This window comes from Leucoraja erinacea, chromosome 7, assembly GCF_028641065.1.
Source record: "Leucoraja erinacea ecotype New England chromosome 7, Leri_hhj_1, whole genome shotgun sequence".
In the NCBI taxonomy this organism is placed as follows: Eukaryota; Metazoa; Chordata; class Chondrichthyes; order Rajiformes; family Rajidae; genus Leucoraja; species Leucoraja erinaceus.
The window spans coordinates 29,672,615-29,692,655 of record NC_073383.1 but is presented as its reverse complement, the minus strand read 5'-3'; the positions used below and the strand labels follow the sequence as shown (position 1 = coordinate 29,692,655).

At 41.3% G+C, this 20,041-nt stretch overlaps 1 protein-coding gene across 8 annotated transcripts in view; it reads right to left on the bottom strand.

Moving 5' to 3' along the window:
* The window catches only part of pkp4 (plakophilin 4), a 146,414-nt gene that overhangs the window by 58,618 nt on the left and 67,755 nt on the right, over positions 1-20,041 (bottom strand). Inside the window, exons 4-7 of one of the 8 annotated variants that reach the window (XM_055638089.1) lie at positions 18,221-18,258; positions 7,838-7,969; positions 7,496-7,692; positions 2,458-3,028 (exon numbers count right to left, since the gene is read on the bottom strand). In XM_055638089.1, the coding sequence (XP_055494064.1) occupies positions 2,458-3,028; positions 7,496-7,692; positions 7,838-7,969; positions 18,221-18,258 (938 nt within the window). Of the gene's footprint in view, positions 1-2,457; positions 3,029-7,495; positions 7,693-7,837; positions 7,970-10,416; positions 10,482-18,220; positions 18,259-20,041 lie in introns of those variants that run through there. The other 7 variants (XM_055638092.1, XM_055638091.1, XM_055638095.1 and 4 more) reach the window with 7 other exon arrangements.

The following is a 20,041-nucleotide window of genomic DNA, read 5'->3' as shown; positions in this document are numbered from 1 at the left end:
AGCTTTTCCCTTTGAGAATTGGGAAGATTCAAACAAGAGGACATGACTTCAGAATTAAGGGACAGAAGTTTAGGGGTAACATGAGGGGGAACTTCTTTACTCAGAGAGTGGTAGTGGTGTGGAATGAGCTTCTAGTGGAAGTGGTGGAGGCAGGTTCGTTGGTATCATTTAAAAATAAATTGGATAGGCATATGGATGAGAAGGGAATGGAGGGTTATGGTATGAGTGCAGGCAGGTGGGACTAAGGGAAAATAAGTTGTGTCGGCATGGACTTGTAGGGCCGAGATGGCCTGTTTCCGTGCTGTAATTGTTATATGGTTAATATATATATTATAAATAGCTGCGGTCCCAGCACCGAGCCTTGCGGTACCCCACTAGTCAATGCCTGCCATTCTGAAAGGAACCCTACTCTTGGTTTCCTGTCTGCCAACCAATTTTCTCTCCATGTCAGCACTCTCCCCCAATACCATGTGCCATAATTTTGCCCACTAATCTCCTATGTGGGACTTTATCAAATGCTTTCTGAAAGTCCAGGTACACTACATCCACTGGCTCTCCCATGTCCATTTTCCTAGTTACATCCTCAAAAAATTCCAGAAGGTCCAAGTCAGCATGATTTCCCCTTCGTAAATCTATGCCGACTCGGACCGATCCTGTTACTGCTATGCAAATATGCCACTATTTCATCTTTTATGATTGACTCCAGCAACTTCCCCACCACCGATGTCAGGCTAACTGGTCTATAATTCCCTGTTTTCTCTCTCCCGCCTTTCTTAAAAAGTGGGATAACATCAGCTACCCTCCAATCCACAGGAACTGATCCTGAATCTATAGAACATTGGAATATGATCACCAATGCGTCCACGATTTCTAGAGCCACTTCCTTAAGTTCCCCGGGATACAGATCATCAGGCCCTAGGGATTTATCAGCCTTCAGTTCCATCAGTCTACCCAAAACCATTTCCTGCCTAATGTGGATTTCCTTCAGTTCCTCAGTTATCCCAGATCCTATGGCCACTAGTACATCAGGGAGATTGTTTATGTCCTTCTTAGTGAAGACGGATCCAAACTACCTGTTCACCAAACCTGCCATTTCAGGTTTCCTCCCACATCCCAAAGACATACAGGTTTGTAGGTTAATTGGGTTCTGTAATCACCGTCAATTGTCCCTAGTGTTTAGAATAGAACTAGTACATGGGTGATCGTTGGTCGACGCCGACTCGGTGGGCCAGAGTGCCTGTTTCCATGCTGTATCTCTAAAACTAAAATGCAACTTAAAACAAAATAAATTAAAATTATGACAGTAGGAAGGAAATTTGAGGATGTGTTAAAAGAAAGAAGCATATTCCAAATGGGTGTGAGAAAAATAACTCACAATATCTAATAAATGTATAGCTTGGTCTCCCTCCCCTAAACTCCCCTTCCCAAAAGTAAATTGTTTAAGCAATTAAAAAACTTGAAAAAACGATTTTTAAAATGTTTAAATCTCTCACCCCATGAAATTCATATTCCCTATAAAAAAATCCACCAAACCAAATCTAGGAGATATGGTCCTTAACGGGAACTAGACAATCAAAAGGTGAAGACGAAAAAGTCGGTGTCATTTAATAAAGTTTTTCCTTTGTGTTTTGTATTATTTCCACAGGAAAAATATAATGCTATTTTGTTGAGGTGCTAATTAGAATATTTGTTGAAACACTGTTAATTTAGTGGAAAACAAATAGACTAAACCATGTTGCCCAATCTTACTGATAAATGCTGACTCTACATGAACAGGCATTTGATGGTAGAATTACGGTAATGCCACATGCAATTAGTCCAGAACTTCCACCACTGCATATGTCCCAAACCTACTGAATGACAGCTCAGATTGGTAGGCTGATCCATTGGCTGGGATGTCTGCAGCTTGGAAGAGATAGGAGGTAATGAGAACTTTAGACTTCAGTGATATAGCATGGAAACAGGCCCGCAGCCCACCACATCCGCACCCACCAGTAATCACCCCGTACACTATCACTATCCGACACACTAGGGAGAATTTATAATTTACAGAAGCCAATTAACCTGCAAACCTGTACCTGTTTGGAGTGTGGGCGGAAACTGGAGCATCCGGAGAAAACCCACGTAGTCACAGGGAGTGCGTACAAACTCCATATAAAATTAAAATGCACCTGTAGTCAGGATCAAACCCGGGTCACTGACGCTGTGAGGCAGCAACTCGACCGCCACTGTGCTGCCCCACAGAGAAGATAAACCCAGGCAAGTCAGACCTATTATGAAATGGAAACCCATTGATGACTGAAGAGCAACAGCTACTGGGGTATATTTATTTTGGTTCACCTTAAATTCTTTTGTTAGTGCTTGGAGAGGGACTTCAGGTGACACATCATTTAACCATCAAAATAACCTTTTGCCTGAATTGATGTTGCGTTTGTGATTCCTTTCATAAAAACAGACCTGCAAGGCTGTCTGGCCGCGTTGGAACCATCCGCTCATAGATTTCAGGTGACTGTAGACAATAAAAATCACCGTCTATGGCATGAGACCTTTGCAGCGGTGCCACCATTCGTTGGGGGACAGCAGTCATTGTGGACCTTGCTGGAGATGGTGATCCGGTTTGACCTTGGGGTGAAGTGTTTACTCTCGTCTGTACGGCTGTTAAGGCGAGGGGTGAACCCATTCTCAGAGAAGATCCCAAAGTCTGATACGGAGAGGTTGCCCTGCTGGAATTAGTGAGCTGTCTTGTAACTGAACCAATTCGTCTGATGGTGGCTGGTGACGTTGATCGCTGGGCAGTACGTGGCGAACCTGCTCTTTGAGCTGGCAACGTGGAGGACAAGTACACTGTCGAATTATTGGACCGAGGTTCCGTTAATACCGGCGAGCCACAAGCACTCCCGAGCGAAGTTCTCAGAGACCCCCTTGAAGGTGACACTCCTGTACCGTACGATGGTGACTGTGTTCTGGATGGGACTGAGCTAACCCTCCTCATTGCCCTATTTGTGGTAACAGCGACATTCATTGGACCCTGTTTGACAAAAGATGATACCAAATTATTAATTGTTCTGAAAAATATCACAGACAATAGCATGCACAATACAGCTGCTCAGAATTACGTTTTTCCAATCAAATAAAGTATTTCTTCATTACATTCCTTATGTGCTCTTCATCTTCTTGAAAAAAACTGAATGAAAGATTAAATTAGTTTAATGATACAGCGTGGAAACAGGCCCTTCAACCCACCGAGTCCGCATTGACTAAAGATCACCCGTACACTTATTCTATGCAACGCATTAGGGACAATTTACAGAAGCCAATTAACCTACGAACCTGTACCTCTTTGGAATGAGGGACGAAAGCGGAGCACCCCGAGAAAAATTACGCAGTCACAGGGAGAATGTACAAACTGTATACAGACAGCACTCGAGGTCAGGATCAACCTCGGGTCTCTGGCGCAGTAAGGCAGCAACTGTACCACTGCGCCAGAAGGCTCAGGAGCCTGAGAACCATGACCACCAGGTTCAAGAACAGAGTGGCCCTAGCAAACATAAGGCTCTTTAACACTACATACTAACCACTACCTGAGCAACTATGATCTACAGTGGACTTTGGTTTTGTACTATTATGGTCTGGTTACCCTCTATTACTGGTTTTTAATTTATTGTTTTAATGATAATTGTATATTAATTCATGTGTTTGGCAGTATGAACCTGTAAAGCTGCAACATGTAAGAATGTAATCATTCCATTACCGGCACATAAGACAATTAAACACTCTTGCCACTTGATTCTTAAATTAGGTAAATAATAGTAATTCAGGGACTAATAAAGACACTGTTCAGGAACCTTTTGCAGGGTAGATGATATGTATATGCTGCTTATATTATGGTGTAAATTGTATTTGTCTCGCACCAATTTGGTAGACAAGTCAATATATATCATCCATACCATTTTATTTAAAACTTCCCACAGCTTAGAGTGCCAGAAAGGGACTTTTTTTCCACTTTCACTAATAAATCCAAGCCAACTGGTTGAAGCAGGTAAGTTACCATGAGGAAAAGAAACAGGGTAAGATGGCACCGGGGGAGGCGACTTTGTGTGCTGGTCCCAGAACACGGTCAACTATCAGCTAGCACGGTGAGGCAGCGGTAGAGTTGCCGCCTTGCCCGGGTTTGATCCTGACTACGGGTAATGTATGGAGTTTGTATGTTCTCCCAATGACTGCGTGGGGTTTCCCCAGGTGCTCTGGTTTCCTCCCACACTCCAAAGTATATTTGTAGGTTAATTGATTTAGGTAAAAATTGTAAATTGTCCCGAGTGTGTAGGAAAGTGCTAGTGTACAGGGATCACTAGTTGGCATGGACTCGGTGGGACAAAGGGCCTGTTTCTGTGCTGTATCTCAAAACTAATCAGCTGATACAGTCACCTCATTCTTTTAGATCGTCTTTTTACCTGGCTCTGTATCTTTCCCTTTGCTCTTTCTATTGCATTTGAGTTTAACTTGGTTGTATTTAAGTATTATCTGATCCGATTGCAAAGCATGCCTTACAGAGCCTTTCTCTGTACCAATACGCGTGGCAACAATATACCTCAACCTAAGCCATCTTTTTTTACCTCATTGAATTAGCAAGTTGACACTTAATTAGATATATTGTCCATGAAAAGTTTGTAATAATTCCATTCTCAATGTAAAATGCAACTACTACTGCAAGAAAATTGAGAGAGATATGGAGTTCAGCTTCACCTGTCGCAATTATGAATGCAACACTAACTTTAAAGTTAAACTCTTAATTGAAAAATCAGTGCAGCTGATTGGAACAACACCACAAAGTTCCAGGACTAAATCCTAGCTTTGCTAAATTCTTGGTCTCATTTCTCATCATAGTAGGGAGACATCTGCTGGAGATGACATCTCTTCACAGGATGACGGCTAATTTAGGCTTATTATTGTCATGTGTATCGAGGCAGTAACAAGCTTGTGTTTTGCAATATATCCAATCAAACCAGATAGTGCTATAAATGAGTACAATCAAATCAAAGTCAAGTACAATAGGTAGAGCAGAGAGAAAGATACAGAGTGCAGAATATTGTTCTCAGCATTGTAGTGCAACAGTTCCAGAGACAAAGTTCAATGTCGGTCAATAAGATAAGAGGTAAATTGGACAGTATCCCAGCTTATGGAAGGACCATTCAAAAGTCTAATAACAGAGGGGAAGAAACTGTTCCTGAGTCTGGCAGTGCACGCTTTCAAGCTTCTGTACTTTCCGGCTGACGGGAGCGGGGAGAAGGAATAACCGAGCTGGGAAAGGTCTGATTATGTTGGCTGCTTTCCCAAGGCAGTGTGAAGTATAGATAGTTGGAAAAACAGTGAAATGGGTCTCTTTTAAACAGACCTATCCAGTACTGTAATAACTAACAATATAATAATAGTATTTCTACATCTATACTTGTACAAAACTGCACTAACTAAAACTTACTAAATCAATATTCAGTTATAAATTCACGCAATGGCACACTTTTCACACAATACTGCAAAATAAGAGTTTGGAACTTTGCCAGTTCATCTCAACTGTAAACAGAACATTAATTTCACACAATTTTCACAGATTACTTTTGCATCTCATCACTAAATAGACATTATCTGTAAAAAGAGTTCTGATAATTAAACAGAAAAGATCAGAAAAGTTAAGTTGCTGAGTGTTTCCAGAATTTCTGTTTTATTTTACATTCCCCTGTGATGTTGGTTAGAATTAAGGCCGGATGTTTCCAAATTAAGTGCTGATTTCAAATATGTCAGACTTTGGCATGGATTGTCGCGTCCTGCTTTAAACATGCCTCCGAGATCAGGTATGGCACAGAACATGGAAAAGTACAGCACCAAAACGTCACCCATTCCTTCTTGCCAGAGATGCTGCTTGTCCCGCTGAGTTACTCCAGCATTTTGTGTCTACCTTTGATTTAAACCAGTATCTGCAGTTCTTTCCTACACAAAGTACATCACATGTTCAGGACCTTCGGCACACAATGTCTGGTCCGAACATGATGCCAAGACTAAATCTGATCTGCCTTATGTAATTCATGTCCCTCTATTCCCTGCATATCCATATCCAAAAGTCTCTGAAATGCTGCTATTGTATCTGTCTCAACCATCGCCCCCAGCAGCAACACTCACCACCCTCTGTGTAATAAAAGTTGCTCTGCACATCTTCTTTCACCTTTTCCCCCCTCACGTTAAAACTATGCCTCTAGTGTTTAATTTTTCCATCCTGGCATAAAGGTCGCGTTTGTCTACCCTAACTATGCATCTCACATTTTATATACGCCTATGAAATTTCTCCGTGACCTTTGGCATTCCAGAGAAAACAACCCAAGTCTGCCCAAACTCTTCTTGTAGCTAATATCCCCTAATCCAGGCATCATTCTGTTAAACCTCATCTGCACCCTCTCCAAAGCCTCCACAGCCTTCCTGTAATGGTGCAACCAGAACTGTGTGGAATGCTCCAAATATGGCCTAACCAAAGTCCTATAACATGTTTACTATTAATTTGCTTAAAGGGGCTGTCCCACTGCGGCAACCTAATTGGCGAGTTTAGAAGAGGTTGAAAAAATGTCATGTTGAAGACCTCCTTCGACTATGTTGAAGACTAGCTTCGACTAGCTTCGGGAAAATTGGAGAGTAAAGACGACCTCCTTCGATATCCTTCCTGAGGCGATCCTGAGAGAATGGAGCGGCTGGGCTTGTACACTCTGGAGTTTAGAAGTATGAGAGGGTATCTTATTGAAATATATAAGATTGTTAAGGGTTTGGACACGCTAGGGGCAGGAAACATGTTCCCGATGTTGGGGGAGTCCAGAACCAGGGGCCACAGTTTAAGAATAAAGGATAAGCCATTTAGAACGGAGACGAGGAAACACTTTTGTTCACAGAGTTGTGAGTCTGTGGAATTCTCTGCCTCTGCCGGTTCTCTGGATACTTTCAAGAGAGAGCTAGATAGGGCTCTTAAAGGTAGCGGAGTCAGGGGATAAGGGGAGAAGGCAGGAATGGGGTACTGATTGGGGATTTTCAGCCAAGATCACATTGAATGGCGGTGCTGGCTCGAAGGGCCAAATGGCCTACTCCTGCACCTATTGTCTATTGACCTCTTTTCGACTATGTTGAAGACTATCTACGACTACCTTCGACTACCGTCGATTACCTACGAATAACATGCCGACCTACCACGACCTACTTCGACTAAACCTACGAATAAAAAAAGTATTGATTTTTTCCATGTCGACCTTTTTATACTCGCGGACATTTTTCAACATGTTGAAAAATACGCCGCGACCTAGCTGAGACCTCGAGTACGCGGGGACTACTCTCGAGCATGAAGGAGAGTTACAAAGACCTCCTAGGACCTTGTGTTGACCATACTGCGAGTATGAGTCGAGGGCAAACTCGTCCGAACTCGCGGATTAGGTCGCTGCAGTGGGACAGCCCCTTAAAGCTATAGTACCTGGCCTATTGTCTGTCCCTCCGGCCTAGAATTTCGGATTAGGTGATTACTGTTGGTGCTAATATGAACAGGTTCGTGTAGACTTCTTGGGATAGTCTTGATCAAATTCTGGCTGCTGTAGTAACTGCCCGTGTCCTGGTAACCACTATCAGAATAGGAGTTCATTTGCGTAGAGCTTCGCGAGTTTCCGATAGATCCTGCAGTTAAAGCAGATACGTATATTTGGTTAACGTAAAAGTGAACTAGAGGAAAAATTAAAACGCATTTTGTTGCAAAAACATTTTTTTTAAATATCTAAAATGCTGACACGCTCTTGATACTTAAAATTCATATACAACAGACCCTCACTTTCACGAAGGGATGTTTGTTCACTTCCGAGAATTGGCAATTGTTTACGTCCTGTCTCAATAGTAAAGGAATGGGGATGTGCGCTTTCCGAAACTCTACATCGATTTATTCCTCCTGTTAGTTCTTCTGCAAGAAAAGATGCGAGTTAGAGCTCTTCAAAAATAAAGACTTTTTGCAGAAATGTACTATACTATTTAAAAAGTTAATATACAGGTCCACTACTGATTTTTCGACTGATGATCCCGCACTTCTATTAATCTGGACAAAATCACAAGAGCGAAGTTGAAACCCACCCCCACCCTCTCCCGGAAGTCCCACCGAAAATGTGGCCTAGTCCAGGTGAGGTGGTCGAACTTGACCTCATCAGGCCTTCCACACCGATCAGTGGGTCAAATTTGCCCTCTGCGGCCGGGGCTCTGGAACTCCGACCTGGCTGAAGCTGGCAGATCTGTTCCCACAGCCAACCTCCGGAGCTGACTTTGCAGGCCGGTATCTCAGTCCTTCAGCAGCCTAGGTGCACCGTTTCAGTACTGTTGAACAAAACGGATAATCCAGCAAGGCTCGGGAACCAACAGTGTCAAAACATTGGTTGTGGACCTTGATCAAACTGCATCTTGGTGATCAGTATCCTATCACAAACTGACATCAAGATCAAGATAAAAACTCCCTCCTCTTAGCCAAACCACCTAAGATGTAAGCTGCTTATGGATGTTTTGTTCTTGGATCATCCCACAATTCAGTGAAATTGTTTCTTGAAAATAATTTAAACTAGCATCTTTTCTTTTTTTTAATATATAGTTTAACTAAATCTAACAATGACTAACTTTATGCATGTAATTGTCTTTTTGTGCTTTTCCATTTCAATATGAGATGTTTTAATGGTGATGCAAAGTATTTTAGTGGAGACACAAGAGACTGCAGGGGCTGTAACTTGGAGCAACAAACTGCAGAGGGCAGCACAGTGGCTCAACGGTACAGCACCAGAGACCCGAGGTTCGATCCTGACAATGGTTGCTGTCCGAGAGTAGTTTGTATGATCTTCCTGTGACCACGTTGGTTTTTTCCAGGTCCCTCAGTTTCATCTCGCTTTCTAAAGACATGCAGATCTGTAGGTTATTTGGCTTCTGTAAATTGTCCCTAGTTTGTAAGATATAACTAGTGTACCAGTGATCGCTGGTTGGCAGGAAGGACCTGTTTCCATGCTGGTCTGAAGGGCCTATTTCCACGCTGTATCTCTAAACTAAATTAGCTGCTGGAGGAATTCAGTGGGTCAGGCAGACGTTTCAGGTTGGGACCCTTCATCTGGGCTGAAAAAGTAAAGAGGAGATAGCCAATATAAGGGGGCAGGGGGTTAGAATAAGGCAAGCACTGGCAAGCATTAGGTGGATCCAGGTGAAGAAGGGTTGATGTTTCCTGCACGGTCACCCCCTACCCAACAGTTTCCAAAAGGATATTCGTTTTTTTTCAAAGGGATTAACCACAGGGGAATCCCACACTCCCTGCCTATCCTGCTGGTCACCCATCTACTTTCCGCCTGCACCTTACGTGTGACCACCTCACCATAACGGTTCTATATGAAGCTATCGGCCTTCCAGATAAAGAAACAAAAACCTGCAGATTATAGTTAAGACAAAAAAGTGCTGGAGCAACTCAGCAGGTCAAGCAGCACCTCTGGAGAACATGGATAGGTGATGTTTCAGATCGAGACTCTTCTTCAGACTGATTGTAGGGGGGCATAGAAGGTAGCTGGAAAAGAGAGGCAGGACAACATGGGACAGATAATAGGTGGATGCAGGTGGGGGGGGTTGTAGGCATATGGGTTGAACAAGGGTCAGAGATTAGAACAGGTGTGAGACAGGTTTGGAGCGTTGAACATTATGAAGCAAGGGGGAGGAAAGTTGTGGGGGAGGGGGGGAAGAAATAGATGGGCGCCCAGGTGGGGCACAGAGGAGGGAAGGGTGGGGGGGGGGGGGGGGGGTAAGCGTGGAGGAGAAAAGTGGGGGAGGATTTAGGGGGTGGGGGCTGGTTCGAGGTTACCTAAAATTGGAGAATTCAATGTTCATACTGTTTAGTTGTAAGTTACCCAAGCGGGATATGAGGTGCTGCTCCTCCAGTTTGTATGTGGCCTCCAATTGAACCTGAGTACGTTCAGCTTCAGCCTCCTGTTCCTTCATGTGGTCACAGGGCCTACAGTGGGACGCACTTCCAACTGATGTGCTCCTCAGGGAAGGGGGAGGATTTCCTGACCTCCCACATCCTGCAGAAGGAGCATACTGCTACCTTAACTGCCATCCCCACTGCACTCAGACCAAAGAGGAACTGGCGGGGGAAAACAAATTCTTACCTTGTCTTACTTACACCCGACCTCCGTTCAACTTCCTGGCCAAAGTCTTAGCACTTACCCTCAAAACATAGCACTTCACCTCAGCCTCTCCCCAAAACGGCCACGCTGCTGGTCCCTGTCTTCCTTTTATACTCTATGTGGGAGCAGTCACTCCCAAAGACTAACGGCTCGGTGTTAAATCTCCCACGTTGCTCCCCCTCTCAGCTACTAACTCGCTGTTGAAACTAACCTGGCCGCTCGCTAACGCCTCCGTGTTAAATCTCTTGCGCTGCTCCTTCTCTCAGCTGCTCACTTGCTGCAGAAACAAGAAAGTTCTCGTACACACTTTAGCAATTGACTCCACTTTTCCGTTCTTACACTGTCACTATGCTATCAATCATTGAAATTTCACGGCACCACTACTGTGTAGCTCTTGCTCTTTTGACTTCTATACAAAGGTAGGAAATTATGGATATGAATCTGAGGGATGGTGTGGGAATAAATCAGTGAATAAGCCAATAGGAAATCATGTTTGCAATGAACACAGGGAAAAGTTGATGGATACTATTCCATATTTGGCAGAAGTGCCAAATCTCTCCAAACCTTTCTTGGCCAAGTAATTGTTCAAATGACTTACATTTTGTAATTGTACACACCTTACCACTCCCTCCGCAACCCTTTCCATATATCCACCACACTATGCGAAAAAGTTAGGTTCCTTTTAAATCTTTCTACTCTTACCTTAAACCTATGCCCTCTTGACTGACTTCCCTGGGAAAAGACTGCAGCTATTCTCCTGATCTATGTTCCTCGTGATTTTATAAAGCCCTACAAGGGTTATAACTTTCCAAATATTGACCAGGACTGCTATAGCACTCAGGGCTTACTTACGGTGGAATTTATTGTGTGTTCAGGAAAATCTACTCAGTCAATATGTCAAGGGAAGGGACTAACTTCAATCTCCTCTTGGGAAATACAGCAAGGCAGATGACTGATGTATTACTGGGGGAGCACTGTGGGACCAGTGATTCTATTGGTTTTAAAATAACTATGGATATGGTAAGACTGGTCCAAATGCTGAAGTTCTAAATTGGACCAAGGTCAATTTTGATGGTATTATTAGGCCTTAGCGCCCTACACTCCAGGGTCAAAAGACCCAGCCTTCCCCTTCCCCTTCACAGTAATATGCCAGCCCTTAACTCTTTTACTTTTAAAAACCTCCCAGTTTTGGGTTGAATAATCACCCACTTCATCAACAACAAATGTCAGCTGCGAAACTGGAATCATAATCATAGGTCTAGTCCTAGCCCAGACACTGCTGGCCCAATGTCTACATTGATATCTAACAAATACATTTTAGACCTAAAATCCACATTGATATCTAACAAAGTAGTGTTCGCTTCATACTATCCCATACCAAGGGAACACAACTTTGTTAGAGGTAAAAAAACCCCATAAATGCTGGAGGTAGCAGCGGGTCAGGCAGCCTCTCTGGAGAACACTTATCCATGTCCTTCATACATACTGCTTGACCCACTGAGTTACTCCAGCACTTTGTCTTCTATGCAGGATTCAGGCATCTGCAGTTTCTTGTGTTGATGTCTGGGTTCCTGAAGAACTGTTACTACAATTTAAATTGGATATCATTGACCTGCTAAATGTTGGGTTAAAGAATTAAAGTGTGAACAGGTGATCGATGGTCGGCATGGACTCGGTGGAAAGGTCAGTTTCCATTCTGTATCTCTAAACTGAAGAATTCTCAGTTGCTAACACATATGGCTTCCATCCAACTACTAGTACGTTTATTCTCATATTAATTAAAAACATTGAACTTTGGACATTTAAAGGAGTGTTCATAAATTTCAATTGAGGCATACGGGAGATGACCTGGTCAGATGCACTTTTAAAGGAGTGTGTGAAAGGAGAGGAGGAGATTGAGGTGCCATGGTTTAAATCAGGAATTCCAGTCCTGAGGGCTTTGACAACTGAACAAATGATAGTCAATTGTGGAACTATTTTTCAGCTACTTCACTCCAGAACCAAGGTCACTGGTGTCTCAGTAGATGAGCAGGAGAACATTGATAATGCTTACAATTGTGCATGCCCAGAGGCCAAGCTCCAAGCCATTGTTCACAGAAGCAAAATAAGAGGATGAGCCTTGCATTGATTGTCTGAACCAACAAAGATGCTGCCATTACACCACACTACCCTCAGACAATACAAATTCACAGCAAGAGCTGTAGAGGCACATCATTCCCAGATTCGGGAGCCAATTTCAGTGAAGGCGGGCATCAACTCACTGTTAACACACCGGATTATTTGAAGATTAAGATTACTAATTTGGAACAAAACTTGTGGTTTATGTCTCTGAGCTGGATTACGTACAACATGCACTGTAAAATCACAATGCAAAATCCTCCAAATTCATCATTGTCCTCTCAAAAGCACAGAGGAAGGCTGGGATCACTCCTGTCTTGTAGACCACCAGTTTTGTCCCAGCGTGCAAGAACAAAGATTTTCCAGATTCAGTGTTGGGCATGCAGGCAGCCTTGGTGATGTCACCACTGACTCTTGGGAATTCCTAGCCCATTGCTTCTCTGAATTGATGAGAATCATGCAATGGGAGCATGCTATGTAAGCAGTGGAAGGAGTGCATCACCTCACCAACTACCTACCCCATGAAGCATCTCTGGCCCAATTTGTAGAAGAATCTGCAGTCTCATTTTGAACCCATCAACCACCATGGAACACATGTAGCTGAGTAGAAACTAGTCATCTCAATTTCAACAGTCTGCCTAAGAAGAATTAAAACCAACAACACTCAACTGGCTAGAATTTGGATTTGGGATATTTTACCCAGAGTATGGGAATTAAGCACCAAGGGACATAGATTTAATCTGAGAGGTAATTGAGGCTTGTACTAAAACAACATTTAAAAGGTATATGGACAGGAACAATCTTTTAATTAAAGACTGAAGCAAATTCCCAAAAGCAGATATTTAACTAACCTCATTTCATAATTCCTAACTTTATAATTCCTTGTTGAAGGCCAAATAATCGTGATGTAGAAGGATGGGTTTATAGGAAAGGTTTAGAGAGATATAGGCCAAACGTGGGCAGGTCCCAGGGTAACTGTAGTGTAGATGGGGCATCTTGGTAGGCAAGTTGGGCTGAGGGGCCTGTTTCTATGCTGTATGCTTTATTACAGTTTTGGAGAGTAGATCCTAGAACCGTTGAATACAGCATTCAGTGTTATATGAGTGATGTGTGAATGCGGCGTTGTAAATTAGGACATAGAAAGCAGAGTTTTGCCGTCTGTTTACAAGAGGGTGGCAGCCATGAATCTAAATGTCACTAATACATGAATGATGATTTCAGTACCAGATGAGCCGAGGAAGGCAAGAAGTCAGGCAATGTTATGGAAGTAGAAACAGACATTGAAGTCAACTGAAGTAAAGTATGATGAAAATGTGGTCTGTTTCATCCACAGAGAAGAGATGGACCTGGTAATTAAGGAACTGAACTTGCAGCAATTACCTTGTCCTCCCAAATATAGACCCGTGGCCTTCAGCAAGGAATTATGAACGAGGTTAGTTAAACATCTGCTTTTGGAAATTTCCTTCAGTCTTTAATTAAAGATTTTGTTAATGTACACTTTGTGCTGAGCTGTGCAGCCTGTGGCTGGCTGTTCCAAACCAAAATGAACTTTCAACATTTACCCTTTCAAACTTAAGTGCTGATAATTAGAATCCAGAGCTGTGAGTGCGGGATTTTCTGACACATTCAGTGGGTCAGATCAGTCACTGTACTCTGCTATTTTACTTGACAGAGAACCCAGTGGTAGAGACTCCGTTTACAAGTTTTCACTGGCTCTTTTGGGGAAGATACTAATGTCAGGCAACATCCAAGCAATTGATATTCTGGGCCTGTGCCTTAGGAGGCAATGTGTTTATTTCCCCCGTTTATTTTTGCTTTATTTCTGGAAGACAGTGCTTTTAATCACAACCATTCCTCAAACTCTTCAATCCTTATGTGCTTTATTGATGCTTCCAAAACCTTTGACCGTGTTAATCACAGAAGGCTGTTTGGTAAAATGAGTCAAAGAGGGGTGCCTAAATACATTGTTAGAATTCTGGCCTACTCGTATGCCCACCAGACTATGCAAATAAAATGGGGCAATAGGGTCTCAGACCCATTTGGGGTTAGCAATGGTGTTAGACAAGGGAGAATTTTGTCCCCAGTCCTTTTTAATCTATATATTGATCTGTCTAAACAATTGAAAGCCTGTAACACTGGGTGCATGATTGGTAATATTTTAGTGAACCATATTATGTATGCAGATGATCTTGTGGTCTTTAGTCCATCTAGCGCTGGTCTCCAGCAGCTCCTTACTATATATTCTGTGTATGGTGTGGACCATGACATTAAATATAATGCTAGTAAGAGTGCTGTTATGATCTGTAGAACCAAAGAGGATAAATGTCTAAAATTTCCTGATTTTAAATTGTCTGACAATAATCTTAGTGTCTGTAATAAGGTTAAATATCTAGGGTATATTATTACAGAACAAATGACAGATGATGAGGTTAGTTATAGGCAACGACGCATGCTATATGCACAGGCGGATATTCTCTTGCGTAAATTTGGTGCGTGTGCAGATGTGGTGAAGATGTCGCTATTTAGAGCATACTGCACACCACTCTACACTGCGCACCTGTGGTCGAACTATGGAAAGACAAGTTTGCAGAGACCAAAGGTGGCATATAACGATGCCATGAGAACACTGCTACGGAAACCTAGGTGGTGTAGTGCCAGTAATATGTTTGTGGCTGCAGGAGTCAGTACTTTAGAAGCTATCCTAAGAAATCACATGTATCAATTCATTTGCAGGATAAATGACTCTAAAAATGTAATTATTGTGGCCTTGTCAAACATAAGGGTTAGCGCTGCACACTACGGATCCCAGCTGTGGAGACACTGGTATCGTTGTCTCGTTGTAGGACATTGATCATTTTTTAAATCTGGATTTTTAACTTATGTATTGTGTTTTTAAAATATATATAATTTATGATGCTTTTATAAGTGATATACTAAGATTTTATATGTACTCTATGATATTTTTTAATATGCGATGCATTTTTTTATGTAATGTTGCCCATTGTCTGGACCTCGAGTCAGTAATAAAGTTTATTATTGTTGTTATTATTATTATTATTATTATTATTATTATTATTATTATTATTATTATTATTATTATTATATGCAAGGGGTGAGTTCCTGTAACATTTTTTAAATAAATTGAAGGTTAGGAGAAAGACATCATTGGTATTTTGGTGTAATGCATTTCAATTGGCAATGTGGTGTGCTATACACTATGATGAGAAATAGATTTAGAAATGGTCATATCCTCAATCAATGCATCAATGGGGAAGATCCATATATTGAATGCTTGCAAAAAGGAATACCCATGATTTTATCTATTGAAAAATCTTTTTTTTTTCAACTTTAATATTCCAAGATATTTAGGCACCTAATAACATTTAAACCAATTAATAAGCTAGCCTTTATTTAGATAGAGCTGGTTGTTGACACAATCAAACGAGAGGCGAAGACAACCCCATCCCAATTGCTGTTTTGCACTTACATTTATCATTAATGTATACTGTTCACACTGTGAGTTTCATATGAACTAGGAATTGTATTGCACCCTGGTATGTATGACAAACTAATCTGTATAATGAGTCAGGCCCCGGATCAACTATGATATTATTGAATGGTGCAACAAATCTTAGGGGTAAGTATCTATTTCATGTTGCAATGGTGCTGATCTACTGCAACTCTCCCAAGCTTGACTGCTTTACACAAGCCCAGAACAGCTGTCTGTACTTCTTATGATATCCTTCATTGTAGTTTCCTTATGAGCAGCAAACTGAAATGTCCTGTATGCCCATTGAAGGATAATTTTTCTATTCAATTTGCCCCTGACAAAGCTGACTTGCCAAATAGTTGGGGCCGGCGCGGCGGTAGAGTTGCTGCCTTACAGCGCCTAAGACCCAGGTTCGATCATGATCAAGGGTGCTGTCTGTACGGAGTTTGTACGTTCTCCATGTGACCACATGGACTTTCTCCGGGGGCCACAGTTTCCTCCCACATTCCAAAAATGTGCAAGTTTGTAGGTTAATTGGCCTCGGTATATTGTCCCTCGGGTGTAGGATAGAACTAGAGTATGGGTGATTGTAGTTTGGCGTGGACTCGGTGAGCTGAAGGGCCTGTTTCCACACTGAATCTCTAAACTAAATTATGTGACTATTCAACTATTGTGAGTTTGCCCTGCCATCAGCATTTGTGGATCACAGTCTCATATTAATAAAAAACTTTGAACTTTGGACACTTAGAGATGCAATCTACATTTTCAGATTGCAGGTCTTATACTGGATGAACAGTAATTTACTCAAATTAAATAGTTTTATAGTCATGGAAACAGGCCCTTCATCCTAACTTGTCCCAGCCAACCAAGATTGCCTATTTAAGCTAGTCCCATTTGCCCGTGTTTAGCCCATATCTCACTAAATCTTTTCTATCCATGCTTTTGAAATATTGTTATTTTACTATCTCCTTTGACAGTTCGTTCCATATAATCACCACCTTCTGAGTGAAAATGGCACCTCTCAGGTTACTATTAAATATTTCCCCTTTCACTTTACACCTATCTCCTCTGGTTCTCGATTTCTCTATCCTGGGTAAAAGACTGCGCATTCACCCTATCATTTCCCTTCATGATTTTATATATCTCTATAAGATCACCACTTAGCCTCCTATGCTCCAAAGAATAAAGTCCTAACTTGCCCAGTCTCTCCCTATATATTTCAGGACCTTAAGTCCTGACAACCTCCTCATAGTTTCTCTCTGCCCCCTTTCCAGCTTAATGACATCCTACCCGTAGCAGGGTGACCAAAATATTGAAAACGGCTCAGGAAATCGTGAACAATGTCCAATCTGTCAATCAGTAATTACTGAAAAATGCAAGTAAGACTGCAGCGTCAATGGAAGTCTTATGACTTGTTCACCTATCCATGTTCTCCAGAGATGTTGCCTGTCCTGCTGAGTTACTTCACCATTTTGTTTTGTTTTGACTTGTTCCCCTGGGAGGCAATCTGACAAGAGCATTGTTCATGTGTTATTGAACCCTGTAATCTACTGCTGATTAAGTGCAAAATATATATTTTTTGCATTTACCAAAAGTGCTTTATCAGGAATTACCAGTTAAACCCAAACCATGTATAACAGAGAGTTGTAGCTGTAGCCCACACAGACCAGACTTCCCACCATTGACTCCATCTATACTTCATGCTGCCTCAGAAATGCAGCCAACATGATCAATGACTTGCTTTACCCTGGTCGTTCCTTCTTCTCCCTGCTCCCATCAGGCAGAAGATAGAGGAGATTGAAAGCATGCACCACTAGACTCAGGGGCAGCTTTTTCCCTTCTGTTATCAGGCTTCTGAATGGTCCTTCCATTAGCTAGGATACAGTCCTATTCATCTCTACTGCATTGTGGACATTGGACTTTGTCTATGGAACTGTTGCGCTACAATGCTGAAAACTATATTCTGCACTCTGTATCTTCCCTTTTACTCCACCTATTACATGAGTTTGACGATTGTATTTATGTATGGTACATCTGTTCTGTTTGGATAGCATGTAAAACAAAGCTTTTAACTATACCTGGACCACATGACAATAATAAACTTACAGCACATTTAAAAATGAGATATATAATAGTACTAAAAACATTGATGTTTTCTTGCGCCAGTTGAATTAAAAAAATGATAGTCTTTAAATCAGAAATAGATCACCATTCCCTCACTGCATTGGCCAAAACTCCCTGCACAGGTACATTAAACACCCCAAACAACTGCACCCTGATTAAAATGAACGCATGCAACACAAAGTTCCAACAATGCAACATTTATTTATCAAATTTATCAACTGCATTTATACGAAGATCCTACAAGCAAAAACAAAATTACAACTGCAAAGTACACTGCTAATACCTGTTGGCCTCCAATGGAAGGATTTTTCAGTTGAGCTGCTGGGAAAGGCAGAGAGAAGAAAAAAAAGTTTCATTTGTTGTTTTGCCAGCTACACTTGTATACATTTCATTACATTGAAAACAATGGAAATTATTAAAATAAAATGAACTATAAAATGAATGATCTTTGTGAATGTTCAAAGCCTTTTAATATTTTAGGTTCATTTGACCTACACCAAGGAGGTTCTTGAATTTCATTCAATAAAATGTAGGTACTGTTATAAACGATACAGTTGCATTCCCTAGAAATCTCATGTTCTAGAAAATCTCATGATAAAAACAATTGTGTCAATTGGGGAAAGGGGGTTAGGTAGGTATGTTACAATACTTACCTTCAGCGGCGCTGCAATTCTGCCACTGGCCGTGTGCGTGATTTTGGCACGTTTGAGGGGCGGGGGGGGGGGGGGGTTAAAACACTTTTTTTTTTCCGACCTGGTCCTGGATTGTATTTGTTCGAGTGCAAGATTTTGCTAAAGAATCGTTCCGACGGCCGTTCTGTGTGTTTTTAAAAAAAATTTGCACCGACAAATTAATCGCTGGAGTGATTTTAAAATCACCTTCTGAAGCCGTCAATGCAGACAACGGGGCCGGATTTTATGTAGGGGACAGGTAAAAGAAAGTAGTTTATTTTTATGTATAAAAGTGTTTCTTAAGATGTATTTAATTCACATTTTAAGTTGTGAAACGGTGATTTCCCCCCCCCCGAAGAACCGATATGGAAGACTAAAATCACCGCAACCTCAGCGTTCCAAATGGTCCCGTTCCAGAAATTCCCACAAGCAAGTTGATTTAAATGGCCATTCATTTACAGGTATTAAACATTAAATTCCTTCCATTTGGCCTATAAACCCATAACAATGAGATTTAAAAATTATGTTATATTCTGAATTCTTGTGTGAATGTTATTTGGACACTTAGGCTATTTAAAAATGTTAATCTATTCTTAAGAATTGGATAGATGTTTAGATCTAGTAATTGAATTTTGTAATTAGCTACAATTGGGTAACTAACTAATTATATGCTTTAATTTCGTCATCTAAGAAGATTGTTTCATATTTGTTTCAGAATGCTTCCATCTATAATAACTGAAAATGTCAGTTCTCTTAAATTTTAAGAAAGTTATGGGCTTTTAAATGTTCTCGATCACAGCTTTTGTGTTAAGTCAATGAAAAAGCAATTTACGAGTATGAAAATGACCATAACTTTTTTAATACTGAAGATATGAAAGTGAATTAGGTGTCAAATTAAACTTCTTTTTATGCTTTATCTGGTGGGATAAATTAAAGACTTGATTTTTTTAAATCTCAAAATGTTGTAACATTGCTAGGTTAGGGGCTAGAGAGTTTTAGACTCGCAACAACTAAGTTACTTCCCCCACAGGTTTTTCAAAATGAATAGTCTTTAATAGCTAAAAATTTACTATTTAACTGCAAGCTAAAAATACTGAAGGTTGCATGTTACAATATTTTAGCATCAATAATCATGTTTAGCATAGGATTTAGTAACAGCATGGTTAGATTGACGTGTATACAATAGATCAAAAGAAAGGAGGAGTACGTTAATGGAGGATCAGAGGCTGCAAGTAGGAAACATTGTTGCCAAAGAGCTAATAGAAAATAAATGTTGAGGTCAGATGCTAGATATTGAGGAGTTTGTGTGGCAAGTGGTGGGTCTCCTGAAAACATCGAGCTTGAAAAAGCAATTGCAGGAACATACATAGAAAGTTATAAAGGAACATTGTGAGGGAGACAAGGAACTGCAGTTGCTGGAATTTTGAGCAAAA